This window comes from Lissotriton vulgaris, chromosome 2_1 (genome assembly GCF_964263255.1).
Source record: "Lissotriton vulgaris chromosome 2_1, aLisVul1.2, whole genome shotgun sequence".
Lineage (NCBI taxonomy): Eukaryota > Metazoa > Chordata > Amphibia > Caudata > Salamandridae > Lissotriton > Lissotriton vulgaris.
The window spans coordinates 95140565-95162481 of record NC_141687.1 but is presented as its reverse complement, the minus strand read 5'-3'; the positions used below and the strand labels follow the sequence as shown (position 1 = coordinate 95162481).

At 43.7% G+C, this 21917-nt stretch overlaps 1 protein-coding gene across 4 annotated transcripts in view; it reads right to left on the bottom strand.

Annotated features, from left to right (window-relative positions):
* Positions 1–237: 237 nt before the first annotated feature.
* The window catches only part of RAP1GAP2 (RAP1 GTPase activating protein 2), a 1533685-nt gene continuing 1512005 nt past the window's right edge, over positions 238–21917 (bottom strand). For all 4 annotated transcript variants that reach the window (XM_086954529.1, XM_086954528.1, XM_086954531.1 and 1 more), the window contains 4 exons: positions 21550–21667; positions 21356–21403; positions 9528–9610; positions 238–373 (listed from right to left, as the gene is read on the bottom strand). In XM_086954529.1, coding sequence (XP_086810655.1) covers positions 371–373; positions 9528–9610; positions 21356–21403; positions 21550–21667 — 252 coding nt within the window. In that variant the 3' untranslated portion in view covers positions 238–370. The remainder of the gene's footprint in view (positions 374–9527; positions 9611–21355; positions 21404–21549; positions 21668–21917) is intronic.

Sequence of the window (21917 nt, the reverse complement as noted above, 5' to 3'; positions counted from 1 at the left end):
AAGTCTTGAAATGCAAAACTTGTCATACATGCCTTCAGCACAAAGAGATGGACAGCACTCACAAGGGGCTTAGAGTGTTAATGCATCCTCGCAGCTGAGCACCCTAGCGCCCTCTACTGGCAGCGCAGAACCAGGTGAAGGCCTCTGTCATACGTCATGGAGGTGAATGTGTGCAAGTGTTGACTTGTCCATAAATGATGGCCATGGCCAAGTACAGAGAGCTCTGCAGCATCGCCACCTTCTTGTTCACATACATGAGCAGCTGAGGGTCCAAACATGTCAATGCGCCGTGGCAACAGGTACAAGTGTGGTGAACAGATGCTTCCAGCCGATGATGGGGGATGAATCCTTCCCTCAATAAATGATTCATTCACTGCAGAGAGAGAAGCACAAACGAACAGACTGTCAGAGAAAGCCCTACATCATGTGGTTCATGCAGGAATTGTCAATTTGCATGATTCTGGGTTCAAGGTGTTGCATTTCTCAGAGTGAATGGATCACATTTGGGGGTAAACATGGCAGACAGAGGACAGAAAATCTGTCCAAGCTCCATTGGCATAGACCTCAGCTATGTGTGAACAAATTCAAGGCTTGTGAGAAGCAGGGTTATCACCACAAAGTGTTCAGATAAGCTCAGCTTCTGAAATTAAATGTGTTGGTAGCTTGTGGCTAAGATCACTGTGGCATAATGGAGAAAACAGGCCACTTCACGGGAGGGACTGGTCACCAACAGGTCACCCACCATATTACACCAGACAATAATGAAGTAGTAATAATCAGATGGCCTTGGGGTGCCTGATGCTGAGATTTTCAAGAATGTATACTACAAGAAAATTGCCAATGCTGCCAATCTCAATCAAAGTCCCTATTTCTGATGCCAACATACGAATTAAACACTATGAAGGCAACGTTTTAGTCATTGTGAATTAATCTTTTTGATTTGATTTTTATTTTGATTTCATTTTTTTCATTTGTTCAAGCGGATTTTTTCATTTCAAAAGAAAAACATTTAAAAAAACATAGAATCAACATACATATATACATGTTCAGCATTGTACCCCTGAAATTCATTCATACACATTCTCGCTAAGATTCTCACACTACACACATTCACACTCTCAAATTCTAGTAGCAAAAATATTTTATCTGTACATTTTTTATACCATTTCTACAAGAACCATAGTATACTATTTGCGAAATAAATCAATCTAATGTACATATTATTTTAGATGGTCTTATGGTTCAAAAATAAGGTCTACGCGTTTCATACTCCCTTTTGTTACGGAGTTCTCATCAGGACCGTAAACTCTCTAATAGTCACTTTGGTTAGGGGGTCTTTACATCACCGACAACCAAGGCGCAGAACCATTTTATGTATGTGGCTGGTGTTTTCACTCTATTTGTCTTTAATTATGCCCCAAAATTAGTGATTAAAACATGGGGTGGACACCGTTGATTGAAAATGCTCCCTCGACACTACCGCCAAGTGCCTGTTGTTGGTTCTGCTACTCCATTCAATCGCGGTCCGGTCTCTCAGTTCAGACCCCCTAACCAAAGTGACTATTAGAGAGTTTACGGTCCTAATGAGAACTCCATAACAAAAGGGAGTTTGAAATGCGTAGACCTTATTTTTGAACCATAAGACCATCTAAAATAATATGTACATTAGATTGATTGATTTCGCAAATGGTATACTAGTTTGGGTTGATATTGGGGTGCAGGGCTATTAGTGTAGATTGATAGTGGGTTGCACGGCTATTAGTGTAGATTGATAGTGGGTTGCACGGCTATTAGTGTAGATTGACAGTGGGGTGCAGGGCTATTAGTGTAGATTGATAGTGGGGTGCAGGGCTATTAGTGTAGATTGATAGTGGGGTGCAGGGCTATTAGTGTAGATTGATAGTGGGTTGCACGGCTATTAGTGTGGATTGATAGTGGGGTGCAGGGCTATTAGTGTAGATTGATAGTGGGTTGCACGGCTATTAGTGTAGATTGATAGTGGGTTGCACGGCTATTAGTGTGGATTGATAGTGGAGTGCAGGGCTATTAGTGTGGATTGATAGTGGGGTGCAGGGCTATTAGTGTAGATTGATAGTGGGGTGCAGGGCTATTAGTGTAGATTGATAGTGGGTAGCACGGCTATTAGTGTAGATTGATAGTGGGTTGCACGGCTATTAGTGTGGATTGATAGTGGGGTGCAGGGCTATTAGTGTAGATTGATAGTGGGGTGCAGGGCTATTAGTGTAGATTGATAGTGGGTTGCACGGCTATTAGTGTAGATTGATAGTGGGTTGCACGGCTATTAGTGTGGATTGATAGTGGAGTGCAGGGCTATTAGTGTGGATTGATAGTGGGGTGCAGGGCTATTAGTGTAGATTGATAGTGGGGTGCAGGGCTATTAGTGTAGATTGATAGTGGGTTGCACGGCTATTAGTGTAGATTGATAGTGGGGTGCAGGGCTATTAGTGTAGATACATAGTGGGTTGCACGGCTATTAGTGTAGATTGATAGTGGGTTGCACAGCTATTAGTGTAGATTGATAGTGGGGTGCAGGGCTATTAGTGTGGATTGATAGTGCGGTGCAGGGCTATTAGTGTGGATTGATAGTGGGGTGCATGGCTATTAGTGTGGATTGATAGTGGGTTGCACGGCTATTAGTGTAGATTGATAGTGGGTTGCACGGCTATTAGTGTGGATTGATAGTGGAGTGCAGGGCTATTAGTGTGGATTGATAGTGGGGTGCAGGGCTATTAGTGTAGATTGATAGTGGGGTGCAGGGCTATTAGTGTAGATTGATAGTGGGTTGCACGGCTATTAGTGTAGATTGATAGTGGGGTGCAGGGCTATTAGTGTAGATACATAGTGGGTTGCACGGCTATTAGTGTAGATTGATAGTGGGTTGCACAGCTATTAGTGTAGATTGATAGTGGGGTGCAGGGCTATTAGTGTGGATTGATAGTGCGGTGCAGGGCTATTAGTGTGGATTGATAGTGGGGTGCATGGCTATTAGTGTGGATTGATAGTGGGTTGCACGGCTATTAGTGTAGATTGATAGTGGGGTGCAGGGCTATTAGTGTAGATTGATAGTGGGTGGGGTGCAGGGCTATTAGTGTAGATTGATAGTGGGTTGCACGGCTATTAGTGTAGATTGATAGTGGGTTGCACAGCTATTAGTGTAGATTGATAGTGGGGTGCAGGGCTATTAGTGTGGATTGATAGTGGGGTGCAGGGCTATTAGTTTAGATTGATAGTGGGTTGCACGGCTATTAGTGTAGATTGATAGTGGGTTGCACAGCTATTAGTGTAGATTGATAGTGGGGTGCAGGGCTATTAGTGTGGATTGATAGTGGGGTGCAGGGCTATTAGTGTGGATTGATAGTGGGGTGCATGGCTATTAGTGTGGATTGATAGTGGGGTGCAGGGCTATTAGTGTGGATTGATAGTGGGGTGCAGGGCTATTAGTGTAGATAGATAGTGGGGTTCAGGGCTATTAGTGTGGCTTGATAGTGGGGTGTATGGCTATTAGTGTGTATTGATAGTGGGGTGCAGGGCTATTAGTGTAGATAGATAGTGGGGTGCAAGGCTATTAGTGTGGGTTGATAGTGGGGTGCAGGGCTATTAGTGTAGATTGATAGTGGGGTGCAGGGTTATTAATGAAGATTGATAGTGCGGTGCAGGGCTATTAGTGTAGATTGATAGTGGGGTGCAGGGCTATTAGTGTAGATTGATAGTGGGTTGCACGGCTATTAGTGTGGATTGATAGTGGGGTGCAGGGCTATTAGTGTAGATTGATAGTGGGTTGCACGGCTATTAGTGTAGATTGATAGTGGGTTGCACGGCTATTAGTGTGGATTGATAGTGGAGTGCAGGGCTATTAGTGTGGATTGATAGTGGGGTGCAGGGCTATTAGTGTAGATTGATAGTGGGGTGCAGGGCTATTAGTGTAGATTGATAGTGGGTAGCACGGCTATTAGTGTAGATTGATAGTGGGTTGCACGGCTATTAGTGTGGATTGATAGTGGGGTGCAGGGCTATTAGTGTAGATTGATAGTGGGGTGCAGGGCTATTAGTGTAGATTGATAGTGGGTTGCACGGCTATTAGTGTAGATTGATAGTGGGTTGCACGGCTATTAGTGTGGATTGATAGTGGAGTGCAGGGCTATTAGTGTGGATTGATAGTGGGGTGCAGGGCTATTAGTGTAGATTGATAGTGGGGTGCAGGGCTATTAGTGTAGATTGATAGTGGGTTGCACGGCTATTAGTGTAGATTGATAGTGGGGTGCAGGGCTATTAGTGTAGATACATAGTGGGTTGCACGGCTATTAGTGTAGATTGATAGTGGGTTGCACAGCTATTAGTGTAGATTGATAGTGGGGTGCAGGGCTATTAGTGTGGATTGATAGTGCGGTGCAGGGCTATTAGTGTGGATTGATAGTGGGGTGCATGGCTATTAGTGTGGATTGATAGTGGGTTGCACGGCTATTAGTGTAGATTGATAGTGGGTTGCACGGCTATTAGTGTGGATTGATAGTGGAGTGCAGGGCTATTAGTGTGGATTGATAGTGGGGTGCAGGGCTATTAGTGTAGATTGATAGTGGGGTGCAGGGCTATTAGTGTAGATTGATAGTGGGTTGCACGGCTATTAGTGTAGATTGATAGTGGGGTGCAGGGCTATTAGTGTAGATACATAGTGGGTTGCACGGCTATTAGTGTAGATTGATAGTGGGTTGCACAGCTATTAGTGTAGATTGATAGTGGGGTGCAGGGCTATTAGTGTGGATTGATAGTGCGGTGCAGGGCTATTAGTGTGGATTGATAGTGGGGTGCATGGCTATTAGTGTGGATTGATAGTGGGTTGCACGGCTATTAGTGTAGATTGATAGTGGGGTGCAGGGCTATTAGTGTAGATTGATAGTGGGTTGCACGGCTATTAGTGTAGATTGATAGTGGGTTGCACAGCTATTAGTGTAGATTGATAGTGGGGTGCAGGGCTATTAGTGTGGATTGATAGTGGGGTGCAGGGCTATTAGTTTAGATTGATAGTGGGTTGCACGGCTATTAGTGTAGATTGATAGTGGGTTGCACAGCTATTAGTGTAGATTGATAGTGGGGTGCAGGGCTATTAGTGTGGATTGATAGTGGGGTGCAGGGCTATTAGTGTGGATTGATAGTGGGGTGCAGGGCTATTAGTGTGGATTGATAGTGGGGTGCAGGGCTATTAGTGTAGATAGATAGTGGGGTTCAGGGCTATTAGTGTGGCTTGATAGTGGGGTGTATGGCTATTAGTGTGTATTGATAGTGGGGTGCAGGGCTATTAGTGTGGGTTGATATTGGGGTGCAGGGCTATTAGTGTAGATAGATAGTGGGGTGCAAGGCTATTAGTGTGGGTTGATAGTGGGGTGCAGGGCTATTAGTGTAGATTGATAGTGGGGTGCAGGGTTATTAATGAAGATTGATAGTGCGGTGCAGGGCTATTAGTGTAGAATGATAGTGGGGTGCTAAATGCATAAAAGACGGGAATCATGCTGTTTGGCATGGCAAACAAAATCTGGACAGATGAATGGTGGCCTCCATCTCTAGGCCTATGCCCAACCCCAAAAAACTCAGTCAGAAATCTGGGAGTCATCATTGATGATAAACTGTCCCTGTCCCCACACATAAATAAGGTTGTCCACTCCAGTATAGGGCTAATGAGAAGCCTTAGGAAGATCTTCAAGTGGCTCCCACTTGCCTCCCGTAAACCTCTAATTCAGGGTCTCATAATCAGCCGCCTTGATTATGGTAATGCGCTATTGGCTGATGTAAATGATAGCGCTCTAACTAAACTCCAGACTCTACAAAATTCAGCTGCAAGGCTGATACTTGATCTTCCACCTCGCACCCCCTCAGCTCCATGCCTGAAGGCTCTTCACTGGCTCTTCACTGGCTCCCAATAAGAAAGCGAATCTCATTCAAAATATGTTGTTTGGTGCATAAATCCATCAATGGTCTCGGACCTAAATACCTGCAGAGAAAGCTCCAAGGCTACTGCCCAGGGAGAACCTTGCGCTCATCTAACAAACACTATTTAAAGGTCCCTAAGGTTAGGACAGTCAGAAATGGGGACAGAAGTTTTTTCAAAATAGGCCCTTCCACCTGGAACACCCTTCCTTTATCTCTTAGAATGGACCCAAACCACAAAACTTTTTGTAAAAACCTTAAAACTTGGCTTTTTAACTGAAATTAAATCCCATGCCAGTCCTCTATAGCCCAGTCCTTCGCTAACGCTCTGAGACTGAACGGTGAGTTATGCACTATACAAAAATAAATACATAGACACAGACATTAGTGTAAATTGCTAGTGGGGTGCAGGGCTATTTGTGTGGATTGATAGTGGGGTGCATGGCAATTAGTGTGGAGTTTGGGTCAATAATGTGATACTTAGAGACAGTAGAGTGACTGAGGCGGGAGTGTTAGTGTTGTTTTAGACGTAGTAGTGCAGATTTAGGTATGGTATAGCGATGGTGATTTCTGGCAGAAGGTAATGCAGTGCAGGGAGAGAAGTGTGGTGCAGGAGATGCCAAGCTTGTTTTGGGGTGGTAATGTTGCGGCGAACATGGTAGTCTGGTAAGTGGAAGTGTGGGGTTGAACGATGATAAGGTGGTGCTAGAAGTGATAGTGTGGTGATAGACAATGGCAGTGCTGTTGGACATGGGACTCAGTGGGGTTGTGATATTTTAGTGCTGTGAGTGCAGGTGTGGTACACAGTGGTGGTAAGTGTTGAGAATGTGGCAGTGAAGTACTGGGGGCGGTGGTATAGTGGGTCGTGATGTTAGTGCGATGCTGGTGGACTGTACCTAGGTGACTAGTGAGGGCAGTGGGTATAGTCTGAAATTGTATATTAGTTGTATATTGGTTCTGTTAGTAGTGCAATGCTGGGACTGAGTGTGCGCACGTCAGAAGGTGGGACAGTGGTGCTGTGAGGTCAGACAGTTCTAGTTGCCAGTAGTAGTTCAGTGGTGGGTGGCAGAGTGGCACTGTGACAGATAGTGCAGTAGTGGGGGTGTTGTTATGGGGACATTGGACTGTTCTTTGATGCTGTGGTTGGTAGTGCTGTTGGACGGTTTTAAAGAGAGATGGGGAAAGAGCTAGCTGCATGTAATAGTATGGTGGCAGAAGCTTATAGCGTTTTTAAGAGAGAATTTAAGATCAAGGAGGGCAGTATTCTAATTTAGCACAGCAGGGTGGAAAAAAGAGGGAGTACTGTTGGCACAAATGATTATGTTGTGTTTGTGCAGGGGTGTGGATAGTAGTGTGGTGCTATGAAGACAGAGCAAGTATTGGTGATGACAGTGTGGTGTGAAGTGCTGGTGCAGTGTTGAATGGTGATAGTGTGTGATGGTAGTGCTGTGATTAAGGATAGCAGTGTAGATCTGAAGGTGGGTTGAGGATGTAAGTGCAGCAGTGTTGGATTGTAAATAATTCTGAGAGAAGATAGTGGCATGATGGTGAGTGGTAGTGGGATTGGAAGATTAGCACTGCAGTGTATGATGGTGCAAAGTCAGTGGTTTCTCACATTTTGACTTCTGTGGCACCCACGGAATCACTTACTAGAGGCCAGAGGTATGGACCTCGGCAACTTCTAGGATTTAACCTCCAAATAATTCACAAACATACAGCAACAAGTATACATTAATCAAGTACACCAATTATGAAATATTTAATTCCCAAACAAAAAAAAATGTTATCAAGCATTTGGAAAGTGTGGAACTTTTTGAAATGTAGTTTAATTTCTGGAAAAGGAAGCGATATATGCATTAGAATTTCACTTTGTCGTTTTCGTTCATAACGCATTCTTTCTTTTTGTTGGCGCATACCTGTGTTTAAATTGAACCAGCAATTGACCAAATTAGATTTCACAGGACAAAATAAAATAGGGCAAAAAAAAAACCACTTCCCTCTTTTGTTTTTCTCTGCGAGTCCTAGAACCAGACAGCACCCAGGCTTCCCACAGCCAATCTCACCGCTACAAGCAGCGTTGTAATTGGCTCCCCTAAGCCGATCCCAACCCTGCCATGCAGCACTGTGATTGGTCTATGGGAAATGGGGGCCTTTGCATGTCCCCCACCAGGTTATGTAATGCAACCTGGTGGGGAACATACAAAGTGCGCATGACTGTTTGACCAGGCAAAGCTGGCTGACCAAACAGTAATGCACATTTGGAGTGTGAAAAGTACTCCTCCCCCTGTGCCTCCAGCCTGCCCCTAACACAGCCCGAACCAGAGAAAAATAGAACGATAACAACTATGTTATTGTTTTATTTTTCCTACTCAAAGAGCAGTGGGGTGTCGATCCTCCACCTTAGAGAAGAGCCGCCCCTGTCTGTGGGTAGGATTGTTTGGTGCATGCACTATTCACATCAATGTGCAATTACATGTGTGTAACCTGAGCCCACAAGACAGGGATATTTTGATTTTTGTGGCGCAGACACACTTCAACGTTTAAAATTAGAAGGCAAGGTGCGCAGTGCTATGTCCAATAAAAACGATAAAACCCTTCATTGACTAGAAGAGTTCGCCCAAGTTCCTTTTAGATGTTGTAACCCTATTTCACCCTCCAAAGTGCCAGGATATGTTTACACTGCGAAATATTAGAAATTACAATTAGTAGGCGATCACAAGTTTACTCATTAGTAGTGGGGTGGTAACGCCACATCCAAAATTACCGCTGCCATGTGGTATCGCCCCTCCATTACAGAAATGCAAGTTGAGACACAAACAGCAATTTCCTATCATGCAAGTTGAACCAGTCAACTGGAAAAACATGCAGGATGCAAATTTACTGTGTGTTTTCCTGTTACTGGGAAATTATTTCCACCTGGCCTTGTAAACTGGAACTGAGCCTGGGTTTTAACGCACCTGGGGCCATATTATCAAGAAAGGGTGATACATTATCGCCGCTTTTATCGGCAAGAAACTGCTGCTAAAACAGCGATAATGGGCTTGACAATATGCCCTTGTGAATTTCCACAGAAGCCCAGGTTAACACCAGAACCTGGGCTTGTATGGAAATTCACAAGGGCATATTATCAAGCCATTATCACTGGTTTATCGGTAGTTTCCTGCTGATAAAAGCAGCGATAATGTATCACCCTTTCTTGATAATATGGCCCCTGATCTGGTATAATTTTGGAACTTGCAATCCCTTTTTGTCCGGAAACTCTTTTCACTTGTGATCGGGCCCATAATTAGTTATAAAGAAACACAAACGGCCTCCATCATGAAACGTGTCCATTAGGACATACAAACTGAGATAGAGAACAATTAAATGCACCCGCTGTCATACTGCGTTTAAAAGTTCAGTGAGATTGCCATGTTGAAGGCAGTTAGTTTTGCCTTCAAAGGCCTATTTTCAGGTTTTCAAGCTATAATATACCCTTTGTCCTTTCTTGATGTTCAGTGCTCTCCTCTTGTGCACCGGTCTTGGGCCCATAAACATTGACAATTTCTGAAAAGGATAAAAAAAAAAGACAATTTATGGATACTTACTGTACTCGATCCAGAGCTTGAGTGACTGAGTTTATCGAAGCGAAACTTCAGGTTCGATCTGGGAGAGCTCCTGCTCTTCAAATCTATGGAAAGAAAAAAAGGACAATTTCAGGCTTGCAATATCGTGTGCGGTTTATTTGCATGTGTGACAAAATACTATGCTATTACCTGTGCTCTTTAATGTTTCAAGATACACTGCATTTGAAATCGATAAAAACTGTCTATAATAGTTTGTGTATTAGAACATGAAGAACTGACAAATCCACCAAATAACGCCTGTAACATGTCGCTTGCGTCCCATGATTTCAGACATTTTTATAATGAGAACATGAAAATTCAGGATTTCAAAAATCGAGAAATGCAAGACAGAAATACCACAATGACATACACAATTTACAACGGGTGAAATTGAATATGCAACTAAATTTAAGGAAAAAGTCATAGATCCTTAATTTGTAAGCTCTAACCCTACCTATGGTTTTGGGTGAACATTCATAACTCGAGAAGCTGCAATAGTCCACAAGACCTTCCTTTTACCCTTTTTTAAGAGCCCTGAGACAGCAGGCATGTGTCATAGAGTCCTCTTCAAAAAAATTTAAAATAATTAATTAATAAACAAGAGATGCTACTTGCCGGTAATAAAAATGCACATTAGAGTAGAGAAAAAATGTAAAATACATTTATTTTTGCAGTTGACTATGCGCAGGTTCTCTGTCTCCAATTTACCAAGCCTGGGCGGAGTTCCACGACCTCTGCCGCTCTCCGTGGAGATTTGCAAGCGGCTGAATGAGGTATGTTGTGCTGCTTGTGCTGATTTTTAGCTCCATGTGTTTGTCCCGTGCTGTAAAATCAGTTTGTACGACACCACACACAGCACAACGTGAGCAGCTGGTATCTCATCAAGGGGTAGCGACCTGCCTCAACTGACTGCCCGGGTTGAGAAATCTCACCGTGAGGTGGTCAGGCGTTGGATTTTTCTTGCTCGTGCTCACCAAATTAACGTTGGCGAGCTGCGAGAGAGGAAAAAATCCACTTTGTGGCGCTCCTTTGATTTTTTTGAACTCCCTGCTCTACACGGAGTGCGGAGTGGGAAAAACTCCGAAAGTAGAGCAAAGTTTACCACTCAGACCTTCTGCAAATCTACAATATCTGGACGATAAATGCACTAAACACGTTTTTACATAGAAACTAAGGACACAAAGCAACAATGACCCAATTATGCATATGAAAAAGCTTGTATTAACTATGGTTCAATAACATAATATCGATGCTGAATGAACGTGGCCTCTGTGATTTAGCCATGCAATATGGTCAGATAAAAAACAATTAAAACCTAATGACCCTAACCTCCACAAACTACCAACAAATAACGTTCAAAATGAAAGTAATACTCTTTTTTTTACCAACAGAAAAGAAAACACCTGCTCTGCATTACATCACCCCAAAAGGAAAATACATAATTTGGTATGTAAATACCAAAGATATTAACATTTTAAAATTGTAATTCTTTATACAATTGCACTTTCTTCAGACATAATGACAGAGAGAGCAAGATATATCACATCATAGAACGATAGCAATTCTATGGCAGGACAGGAGGCTCAGATTATGCTTTCTCGATTTCTTTACTACAAACAGCAGCCAATAGGAACACAGTAAAGAAAAAGAAAACTACAAATCCCATGAGCACTTAGGCAACCATAGAGTCTACATCCCTATATAAACAACCATAGAGGGTAAGACTTCCTCTTTCTTTGCTGCTTCGCAGCCAGGTAAGTCATTTTTGCTTTATTTCATGCCAAATGTTGTATTGCATGTGTTCATTGACTTATACTCTTTACTTACGATAGCGTTGTTGCAGCGCTTCTCGTTTCGCCGTTTCCGGCGTTTTGCCTGCAGTTTCTTGCGCACTTTGTGTTTTGGTGTTCTTTCGGCTTCTCGTTTGCTGTTCTTGCTGTTTGAGAGCGCGGGTCACCTCTCTTGGTACTCGGGCGCTTTGTGCCCGCGTATTTCTGTGGAGTGGGACCGGGGACTTGAGCGGTCGCGCGCTGTTGTCGCGCGTCGCTCTCAACTTCCGGGTGTTCACAGGCGGGCTTCTGCGCATGCGCGACAGCCCTTGTTGACGTTCCGTGTCTCTCACGGATTCCTGACACGCGTGAGGCGGCGTTTCAAAGTAGCCTGTGCCCACTGCCTGCCGGAGAGTTCCCAATTGACGCCCTTTCCTCTGCCAGGGTTTGGGTTGTAAAATTCGTAGAGGCATTGCCTAGAGTGGGTTTTCTTGCAAGCCTGTCCCTCCACATTTCATCAGTTTCTCTGGGTTGAGTGTGTCTCTGCCTGTCTGGCTTGCTTGGGGTTGTCACTCCCCCTGACTGGGTCAATTCAGTGTTGTCTGGCCCTGGTATTTAATCCTGTGTGGGCATTTCTGTCTCTCTGTCCTGCCATATAGTCGCAAGCATGGCTGGCTATGAGGAGGATGACGACTACTACTATGATGAAGAGCCTGAGGAGTCCTTCGAGTATGATTTGGTTGACGCTCTTGACCAGGGGGTACAGCACTCGGTCAATACCGCACGCCATTGGGCCATTGAAACGCCATTTGACGGATTACGCACACCAACAAGGTTGGATTCCTTCTTCTTCCGGAAAACACTCCTCTAAATCCCCCAAAAATCTGCATAAATCTGATTTTGTAAAGTTAGCTAAATCCCTGTCTTCCTCCGGTGGTTCAAAAAAGGCTAAACCAACTTCCCCGGACACTGATGACACATCATCTTCATCCTCCTCTTCTGGTCCCTCTGGTCATCCCCCTGCTAAAAAATCTAGGAAGGAGCATTTTGTTGACGCATCTTCTCATCCCCTGTTTGAGCCTTCGGACATAGTCCACCCAAATTCTAAGTCCTGGCTCCCTGCTCCTGAGATCACGGAGTACGTTCAGGCCCAAATTCGTGAACCTTTTGATCAAGAAGTACGTTCTCGTCTTCGTTCCGAGTGTCCTCGCCCGGATTTGGCAGACAAACTCTCTGAAACTCCAGAGGTAGATCCCACTATTCTTACCTACCTTAAAAAATTCACGAAGGACCCCAAGAAGGGCATTGAAAGGTCTTGGCACCTGTGCCAGGATAAATTGTTAGATCTCCTTGGCCCGCTTACAAAGATTCTGGATTTGGGTTACCAGGCGCAGGGGTCCGCTTCTGGCATCGACCCGGACGAGCTGATTGGTTGGGCCCAGCGGGCTATTTGCCAGTTGGGAAACGTGAATTGTGCTCTCTCCTCTGAGAGGCGCCGTTCCATTCTGTTGAAAATGGACCCAAGGTTGACGGAATTGGCTTCGTCAGAGTCGGGGCCTCTTGCTCAGGGTCTGCTTTTTGGTCAACCCTTCCTTAAAGAGTTGACGAAATTTGTCGCAACTTTCAGTGGCCTGGATAAGGCGCAATCTTCTCTCCGCAGGGTGTTCTGCCCGGTTTTTGGAAGGGCCGGACGATCCAAGGGACGTTCGTTCGGCCGTGGATCTGGCCAGCAACGTGGCAATCAGTCCCAGCAGGGGGGAGGTCAACATTCTTCCTATTCCGGTTCCAAGTCCAATTTCTACCCCTCCCGCAAAGGTCATGGGCAGGCCGCAAAAGGAGGTTATGGCGGACACTAGGGAGGACGTCAGGATTTCGCCAACACAGGTGAGCTTGATTCCTTACGAAACAGTTGTCTTGGGGGGCAGAGTGCAATTTTTCCTTCACAATTGGCGTACAATCTCCAGCGATGCATGGGTGTTACAGACTGTTCAAGTTTACCAGATAGAGTTTTACCATCCTCCCCATCAAAATCTCGTCCCTTCACCCCTTGTTTTTTCCCGACTAGATCAGGACGTCATCACCAAAGAAATCGAGTCCCTTCTGGTCAAAGGGGCCATTGTGCGGACTTCCCTGCATCCTCAGGGGTTCGTCAGCAATGTCTTCCTGGTGGAGAAGAAAGGGGGAGGCTCTCGCTTAGTGCTCAACCTCAAGGAATTCAACAACGGAGTGGTTTATCGCCACTTCAAGATGGAGGGCATCCATCTTCTCAGTGATCTCCTTCGCAAAGGCGACTGATTGGTTCACCTGGATTTGAAGGACGCTTATTTGTCGATCCCGATCTTCCCGCCTCATCACCGTTTCCTCCAATTCCAATGGTTGGGGACATGGTTCGAGTACACGGTTCTCCCGTTGGGTCTCTCGTCCGCTCCGTGGTGCTTCACGAAGCTTCTGCGACCGGTCCTGGAGTTGCTGAGGGCACGCGGGGTTCATCTGATAGTGTATCTCAACGACATACTATTGATGGCTCAGTGTCCTGTCCAATTACAAACCCATTTGGCCTGGAAGATCGAGCTCTTACAATCTCTAGGATTTCTAGTGAATCCTCAAAAGTCTCTTTTACATCCCTCTCAGTCGATAGAGTTCTTGGGTTTCCTGGTCGACTCGATCTCTTGCCAACTGCTCTTGCCTTCCCAGAAGATCAGGTCTATCAAGAGGGAGTTGACATTACTGTTATCCAAACAGAGTGTGTCCTTGAGATCGATCGCTCGGATTGTAGGCCTGTTGGCTTCGGCCATTCAAGCGATCTTTCCGGGTCCCTTAAACTATCGGGCCCTTCAACGACTCAAAATCGGACATTTACAGAAAGGTCTTCGCTATTCCGATCTTGTTCCACTGTCGCCGGACGCCAAGTCGGAGATGGAGTGGTGGCTCGACCACATGGAAGCTTGGAACGGGAAAGCCCTGTTCGGATCTAGCCCGGATGTAGTACTGGAATCGGATGCGAGTCTTTGGGGTTGGGGAGCCCGGTGCGGGTCTGTGACAACGGGCGGCCGTTGGTCACGGGAAGAACTGAGTCTTCACATCAATTGTCTGGAGCTCTTAGCGGGCTCGTTTGCGATACGCAGTCTTGCTCCTCAGGCTACCAAGTGTTGCATACTCCTCCGCATGGACAACATCTATGCGGTTTGGTATGTGAACAAACGAGGTCGAAGCTCTTGGCCGAAATTGCGAAGGACTTCTGGCACTTCTGCCTTCAGAAGAAGAGCACTCTTATTGCAGAGTATCTCCCGGGTCGCCAGAATCAGGTGGCCGATTGGAACTCTAGCCATCTGCTGGACTTCAGCGATTGGTGGCTTCACCCCAGGGTATTTCGGAGCCTCTCTCGCATTTGGGGTCGGCCTTGGATGGATCTGTTCGCCTCTCGCCTCAATGCCCAATTGCCCAAGTTTTACAGTTGGCGTCCGGATCCGGAGGCTCTAGCCACGGATGCGTTTCTTCAGATTTGGCCTCCTCATCTCTGCTATGTGTTTCCCCCGTTCGCGATGATTCCACGGGTCTTGGCTCGGACAAAGCACTTCCGATCGAAAATCATTCTGATAGCTCCTCTTTGGAGGGCTCAGGCTTGGTTTCCGGATCTTCTGGAGATAAATTAAAATGATAAATGTAAATTGATACTTGTATAGCGCACTACTCACCCGCAAGGGTCTCAATACCGCTGTGGAACCCGTCCTGGCTTTCCCTCTGAGGTGTCCACTCCTGGGCACCCCCAGGGTGAAGGCCAGGCATCTTTACCGTTGTGGGGGCCGTTGTGGAGATTAAGCAAGCTTTTGCCCAGAGTTGCAGAGTGGGACTCTATGATTAGAATAGGCACCGAGGCGAGAATTATCAGGTCCGTGGAATTTTGAGCCCAAGACCCGCCGAGGCGGGGAATTGAACCCTGGTCCTGGGCTAGACCTCTGCATCAGGGTCTGCCGCTCTAACCATTGAGCCACACTTCTCCCGTTTCAGCGGATGTTACTTTAGTGGTTAATTTTCTAGCTTCCATAGCCTCTTCTGGTTCTGCTTATAGAACGGTTAATTCCTTTCGCTCCGCGGTTTCTGCGGGCCACGATTTTGTTGACGGGAAGCCTGTTGGGGAACATCCCATGGTTTCTAAATTACTTTGTGGCATTCGGCTGGTAAAACCGCCTGGTCCAAAGTATGTTGCTCTCTGGGATGTCTCCATTGTCTTACGTTTTCTGGAGGCTTGGCCTCCCAACTCCTCTTTGTCTCGAAAGCAGCTTTCAGCAAAGTTGACGATGTTACTTTGTTTGGTGTCTTGCAAACTCATTTCGGATGTGCGAGCGTTAGATCTCGCAGGGCCTTCGTTCTCTCTGGACGGGGTCACTTTTACCATTTCCCGGCGCACCAAATGTAATATGTCTTCTGTGACGTATCCATCTTTTCCACATAATCCACAGTTATGTGTGGTCCAATGCATAAAGGATTATGAGGTAAGTACTGCTCCTTTTCAGCAAGATTTGTCTGGTCAATTGCTAATTGCTTTGCAAAAGCCTTTTAAGCCTGTGGCGCCGGCTACCCTGGCACGCTGGGTGCGTTGGCTTATGTCTGAGGCTGGAATTGATATCTCCATTTTTGGAGCCCATTCCGTTCGGGGAGCCATTGCCTCTAAGGCTTTTACTGTTGGGGTGAGTCTGACGGACATCATGAAGGCCGCTGATTGGTCTTCCGATTCTGTGTTTAAAACTTTTATTTCAAGCCTATTGTGGATATTGCTTCTGTTGTGGTGGCTCATCTTTGAACAAGCATAATCTGAGCCTCCTGTCCTGCCATAGAATTAAAAATTTGCAAACATTCGTGACAAGAATTTTCAATTCTATTAAGGACACGGAGGCGAGGATTATCCCACCCAAATGTATTTTACTGCATTTTCTCATGTATATTATCATTGCTATGGCATTGCTCTGAAATGTTTCTTGCACTGTTTACTACCCTTTGTACTTTTACCTTCCATGGTACTGGGATGGTGTATTACGGCTCTGATTTTCTTCAGGTTCTGAACAGAAGTGAGGTTTCTTCGGTACTCTTCTGCTTCGGTTCCAGCATTTCGGATTCTGGATATGTTGGTTTCTCCTGCTCCAGTCTCCTGGTCCTTGGTTCCTTGGGATGTCTCCTGCTGGTCGTTCTCCTGTTGCCTTCGGATGTTTCCTCCAGGCTGTTCTTCGGTACCACTTGAATTGACTTTTGACTGATTAACTTTACTGGACAAAGAAAGAGGAAGTCTTACCCTCTTTGGTTGTTTATATAGGGATGTAGTCTCTAGGGTTGCCTAAGTGCTCATAGGATTTGTAGTTTTCTTTTTCTTTACTGTGTTCCTATTGGCTGCTGTTTGTAGTAAAGAAATCGAGAAAGCATATTCCTCGCCTCCGTGTCCTTAATAGAATTGAAAATTCTTGTCACAAATGTTTGAAAATTTTTAATTATTAAGTCACATGGGCTACACCTACATTCAAGAAAGTTGAATAGAAACTGTGATATAGAAAAGTACAAAATATTACTCTCAAGTGTGCTATGGGAGGGCCACTACAGAAGAGGATATTTTGATTAATGTAAAGAGCCCAACCACCACCCAAATGTGACATAAATATAAGTAGGGTATTGTAGGATTTAAGAGAGACAAGCACTGACTCCCAAGAGCCCACAACAAACAAGTAAAAATATTTAGGGGCATATTTACGAGAGGCTTGCAACATGTTTGCAGCATGCAAAATGGTACATGCTCGTTTCAAACCTCTAAGTCATATTTACTAAGCTACTTTTTGTGGCTCTGAGTGGCTTCATAGATCTGGAGTAACGCAATGCAGTGCAAATTGCTGCATTGTTTTACTCTGCCCTGGGTGGGCATTCCAGGGGAGCTGCGCTGGCGTTCCCAGGCATCTCCCACAGATTTTGACGCATTGCCAGATTTACAAGAACTTGGAAACCTGGGGATGCACTAAAATCTTATGCCTTCCTAGGGGAGTCAAAACAAGGAGAAATATCAAACATTTTCCTCTTTTTTCCTCTTTCTATATGTGTTGTATTCTGAAGTTAACATTGAAAAATGAATTTGCGCTACAGGACTGGTTTTTTGGACTAAGATTCCCCTTCCTACACAAATACAATAATCTTGCATGAAACAAAGGCACCAATGCAGTATAGTGCAAAGGGGTCTGCATTGGTTCTAGGCTGCCAAATGGGCCAGCCCAGGGGAAGCGATGCACTGTATTGCCTAAAAAAAACACATTTGGGCCCTTTCTCTGTAGCGCAGTGTGGTGCAGCGAGGTGACTTGCTGCGCTGCGTCAGTTTTTCATAAATATGCCCCTTACTCCTCGAGTCCCCTAAGTCCCCAAACACTTCACATGTCATCTATCACCTATACCCAATTTAAAACATGTAATTGGATTAACTAGAAAAGGAACCAGTAATACATCCTCCCACTAAAAGATACCAAGGTAGTGAAATGCCTGAACTCTACCTCATATATGACAACCTAAACAGTAAACAGTAATAGACAAATCCTAATAATTTTAACAGCAGATAACTTACTAAAACTAAGAGATCGTCAAACCTGAATAATGGATGGTTCCGTTCTAAATGTGCCCCAAACCATTCACTCTGATATACAACATACATGGTGAGTATCACAACAAAAAATCCACAACTCAAATATCCCTTGTATAAATGTCATAATACCAAAGAAACAAAGTGGTACTAGGTACGAACAATTAAACCACACTAAACATAAAACAACTACTAACAGCAAAAACTAATCATAGATTCAGACCATTCTAAACATTTACTCACACACAGCCATACAAGGCTGTTGCAACAAAATCAATGAAATCATATTGAGCTAGCTCCAGCAATCTGCACTATGGGACTGATTACTAGTTCCCCGGGCCCACCCCCGCCGTCGATTCAGCATCAGATTCACCACTGCCAACTACGTGGTTCACCCGCCATATTATGATGATGTTCGACTGCTGTTCAGAAGATCTGCAGACCACAGCCAACACCGACAGCCATACGCTGACTAACGTGCCATCGGTTTTGAAGAAAGCAGCTGTCATAGGACGATACAGAGACGTTTCTCTGCTGTCTGAATTACGGGCGTGCTTTTCGACCAGCCGACCATGCTGGGAAGACTGCCTGATTCGATTAGTTGGAATCAAAGGTCTTATGGTGCATACTCATCCATTTCCTTTTCTTCCCTACAGTCTCCGACATGGATCTCTTCCTCGAGGTACCTCTTTACATTAGCATCTTGATCCTGAAGAAAATGACTCTGTTGGTGCTGAAATCCAGGTAAGTCCATTTTGCAATATCTATCCATTGACTGGCCTGGCACATATAGCCCTAAGTGTAAAATATGATACAAATAGTCAATTTGCCTTTCAAATGATAACACTTACCTATGTCCCTGTCACAACAGTTTATTAATTGAAATCCCTTTCTACCAGCAAAATGAATGCAAACTAAGCTCCCTAATGGATTATTTTGTTGACACTTGGGTTGGCAGACTACATCGCTCTGGGCACAGACGTCAACACAAATTCCAAATACTATGATGGAATGTCTATGACAGGACCTTGGCACTGAAAGCCAGAACAAACAATGCTGTGGAAGGATGGCACAATGCTTTCCAATCCACACCAGGCAGAACACATTCTACAATTTATAAATTAATAGGAGCCCTACAAAAAAGCAGAGCTGTTAACAACTACAAATGGAGCAATCTGTAAGTTGCACCTAAAATTAGTAAACAAACCAAAAGAATGTACACCATGCACAATTTAAGTAAAACTATTCATAAACAACAAAGGAGTTGATTACTTATAAATAATAGCCAAAACCATGTTATAAAATAAAACTAACCTACAAAACTACCATAAAAGTATAGCATAATCTTTACCAACATTATAGATTGTTTTTTATGACATTTCATTACATAGGTCAAAATATTAAATATAACTCCAATTTTAAATAAGACTGATAAAATGTAATGATTTATATTATTTATATAAAAACATTAACCTTACCAACCATAAACCACAAACTTAACTCATTGTGAAAAATAATTACAATACAAACATACAATTCAAAATAACAATCACATAACACTAACATGAATGATAAAACATAACACGTCCCACCAGAAATAAATAAATTAAATATGACTAACTGTTCTATAGCTGCAGATCAACCTCTATATCCATGTAGGCAAATAGTAAGCCTAGCCGAAAAGTGGAAAAATATTCTCCATAAAGCCAAACAACAAAATGCAAAAATAGAACTAATTCAACAGAAATCAATCGAAGCAATCCAAAATATCCAGGAACCATAAATAACCCAAAAAAGTGTTTAAACAAAAAAAACACTCCTGAAAACCCGAAAAAAAGAAATCAAAGTAAAAAAATATTGGTTTATTTGAAACCCAAACAGATTTCCTTTTAAAATAATACTAAATCCAAACGTCAGCAGGATACAATTGTAAATAAAAACCTGCACGTTAAAACAGAATACCCACCCACAAAAAAACAGTGAAGTAACATAAAACAATATAAGATATATACCACTAAAACACTGGGCAAATACGTGCAGTCGTATACTCCCATTTCTCGAAGCGAGCCCGTGTTACGGCCATAAAATGCCCTAACACAATCTCCCATAGAGGATAGGGACTCTGTGTTCATCCCTGCACCCCGTGGCAGGCACCTCAAGGTGCCTGTCACAAGCTGCAGGGATCAACAAGCGGGCACCTCTACCGCTCCCTCGACCTCCTACTGGGGCCGAAAACAGAAGGGGGCCCAGCAAGGGGCCCCAAACACACTTTACGACAGGGTTACCATGTCAGAAAGGCCAGCATGAAAAGCCTGCTGGAAAGCATGGTTCGTAATCCAGAAGGCGGAAACGCCTTCCATTTGGATTATGGGCGGGTCTCTGACTGGTACACGGACTCCTGGAGCCCGTCGGAAGCCAGCCTGAATGACCGGCCAGTTTCAATTCCGACTGGCTTATATGCCATATAAGACATGGTGCATGGTACACAGTGCACCGATGTGCAAGAGGCAGAGCTATGCAGTACCATGTACTGCAGGCTCTCTATGAGATGAAGCATGTCACCACCGTGGCACCGCCACCGAAACACCAGAACCCCGGGGGTTAACTCGTAATGTGACAATTGGGATGCCACTGTTTTGGTGGCGCACTCCCGGCTGCTGCAATGGCGGTACGGCAGAACTCAAAACTTAAATTGGGCCCATATTTATCCCATTTTCATAATTAAATTATGCATAAGTTTGATTGTTTTATTTTAGAAATTAAAAATAAATTAAAACCACTGATTAATGATGACAAACATAAAAGAATGCTAAACTTTCCAATAAAATTGTAACAACAATAAATGTACTAAATTAAAATGTGTAAGAAAACTGCATTTATAAATGTATTACATTATTCAATCTAAATGTAATACATTCCAATTATTTACAAATTTCCTATTTTAGCAATGCATTAAAATGATTATGAAATATTGTTTACATTTTACAATATTATTTTGTATCTCATTAAAAAAACATTCCATTTAAATCATAATAATCATTTCTTAAAAATCCCCCCACCCTCATCTCTTAAAAGCCCAACATCCTGCTACAAAAATAATTATATAAATGAAATATATATATACATATATAAATATATATATAATTCCATATATATTTACATATACATGATTTTATATGTATATGTATATATATAATTCTTTTACACATTAATACAACTGTAAATACAAATGTTAAACATTTTAAAAAAGATAACTTATTTTACCAAAACAGCAAAGTACAGATTAAATGACTGTAAAATGATTTTTTACGACAATATTAAAAACAACACTTAAAACAATATTCTTGTAAACAATATTTTTGCATCACAATACTTTTTTTTCACTATTTTGTCCAAATACCTTTAAATATCTATTAAGTTACTCAAATTTCCCTAACCTTTGTGAACTGGTCCCTTCAATTCGTAGAGAATCAGCTTTCGTTCCACTATGAATTAAAAGAAAAGTGTAAAGAACCAATTACCAGCATGCCTGGGACATGGCAGGGACATGGCAACGAGTCTAAGAAAAAGTTAGTCTATGATAGATGACAGCTTTCTCATCCATTGTAGCTTTTCCCACATGTTCACTCACCCGTGGGACTCCGGCTCATGATCACCGGAGTGGCAGCACTGTGGAGCTCGCTGCTGGGGGAGGGGCTGTAGAGGAACACTTCCTGCTTGTAGGGAGATGCAGTGGATGGCTGGCTGCTCTGTCAGGAAAGAAGCAGTGGACAAAAGGATCAGAAGATTAATTGAATTTTGGTTTCTTTATCTTTTGCTCTATGTGTCGCATGCTTCACTCTAAAGGGGTCCATACCACTATACACTAGGAGAGTGTGAAAACCGCTGGCATGAGTCAGCCCATGCATTGACTCCAGAGATAACAAAGTAAATATTGTTTACTGCACAGTGTTTGTTAGGTATTTGCAGAGGGTTTCTTTAGAAAGGTATACATGTTGA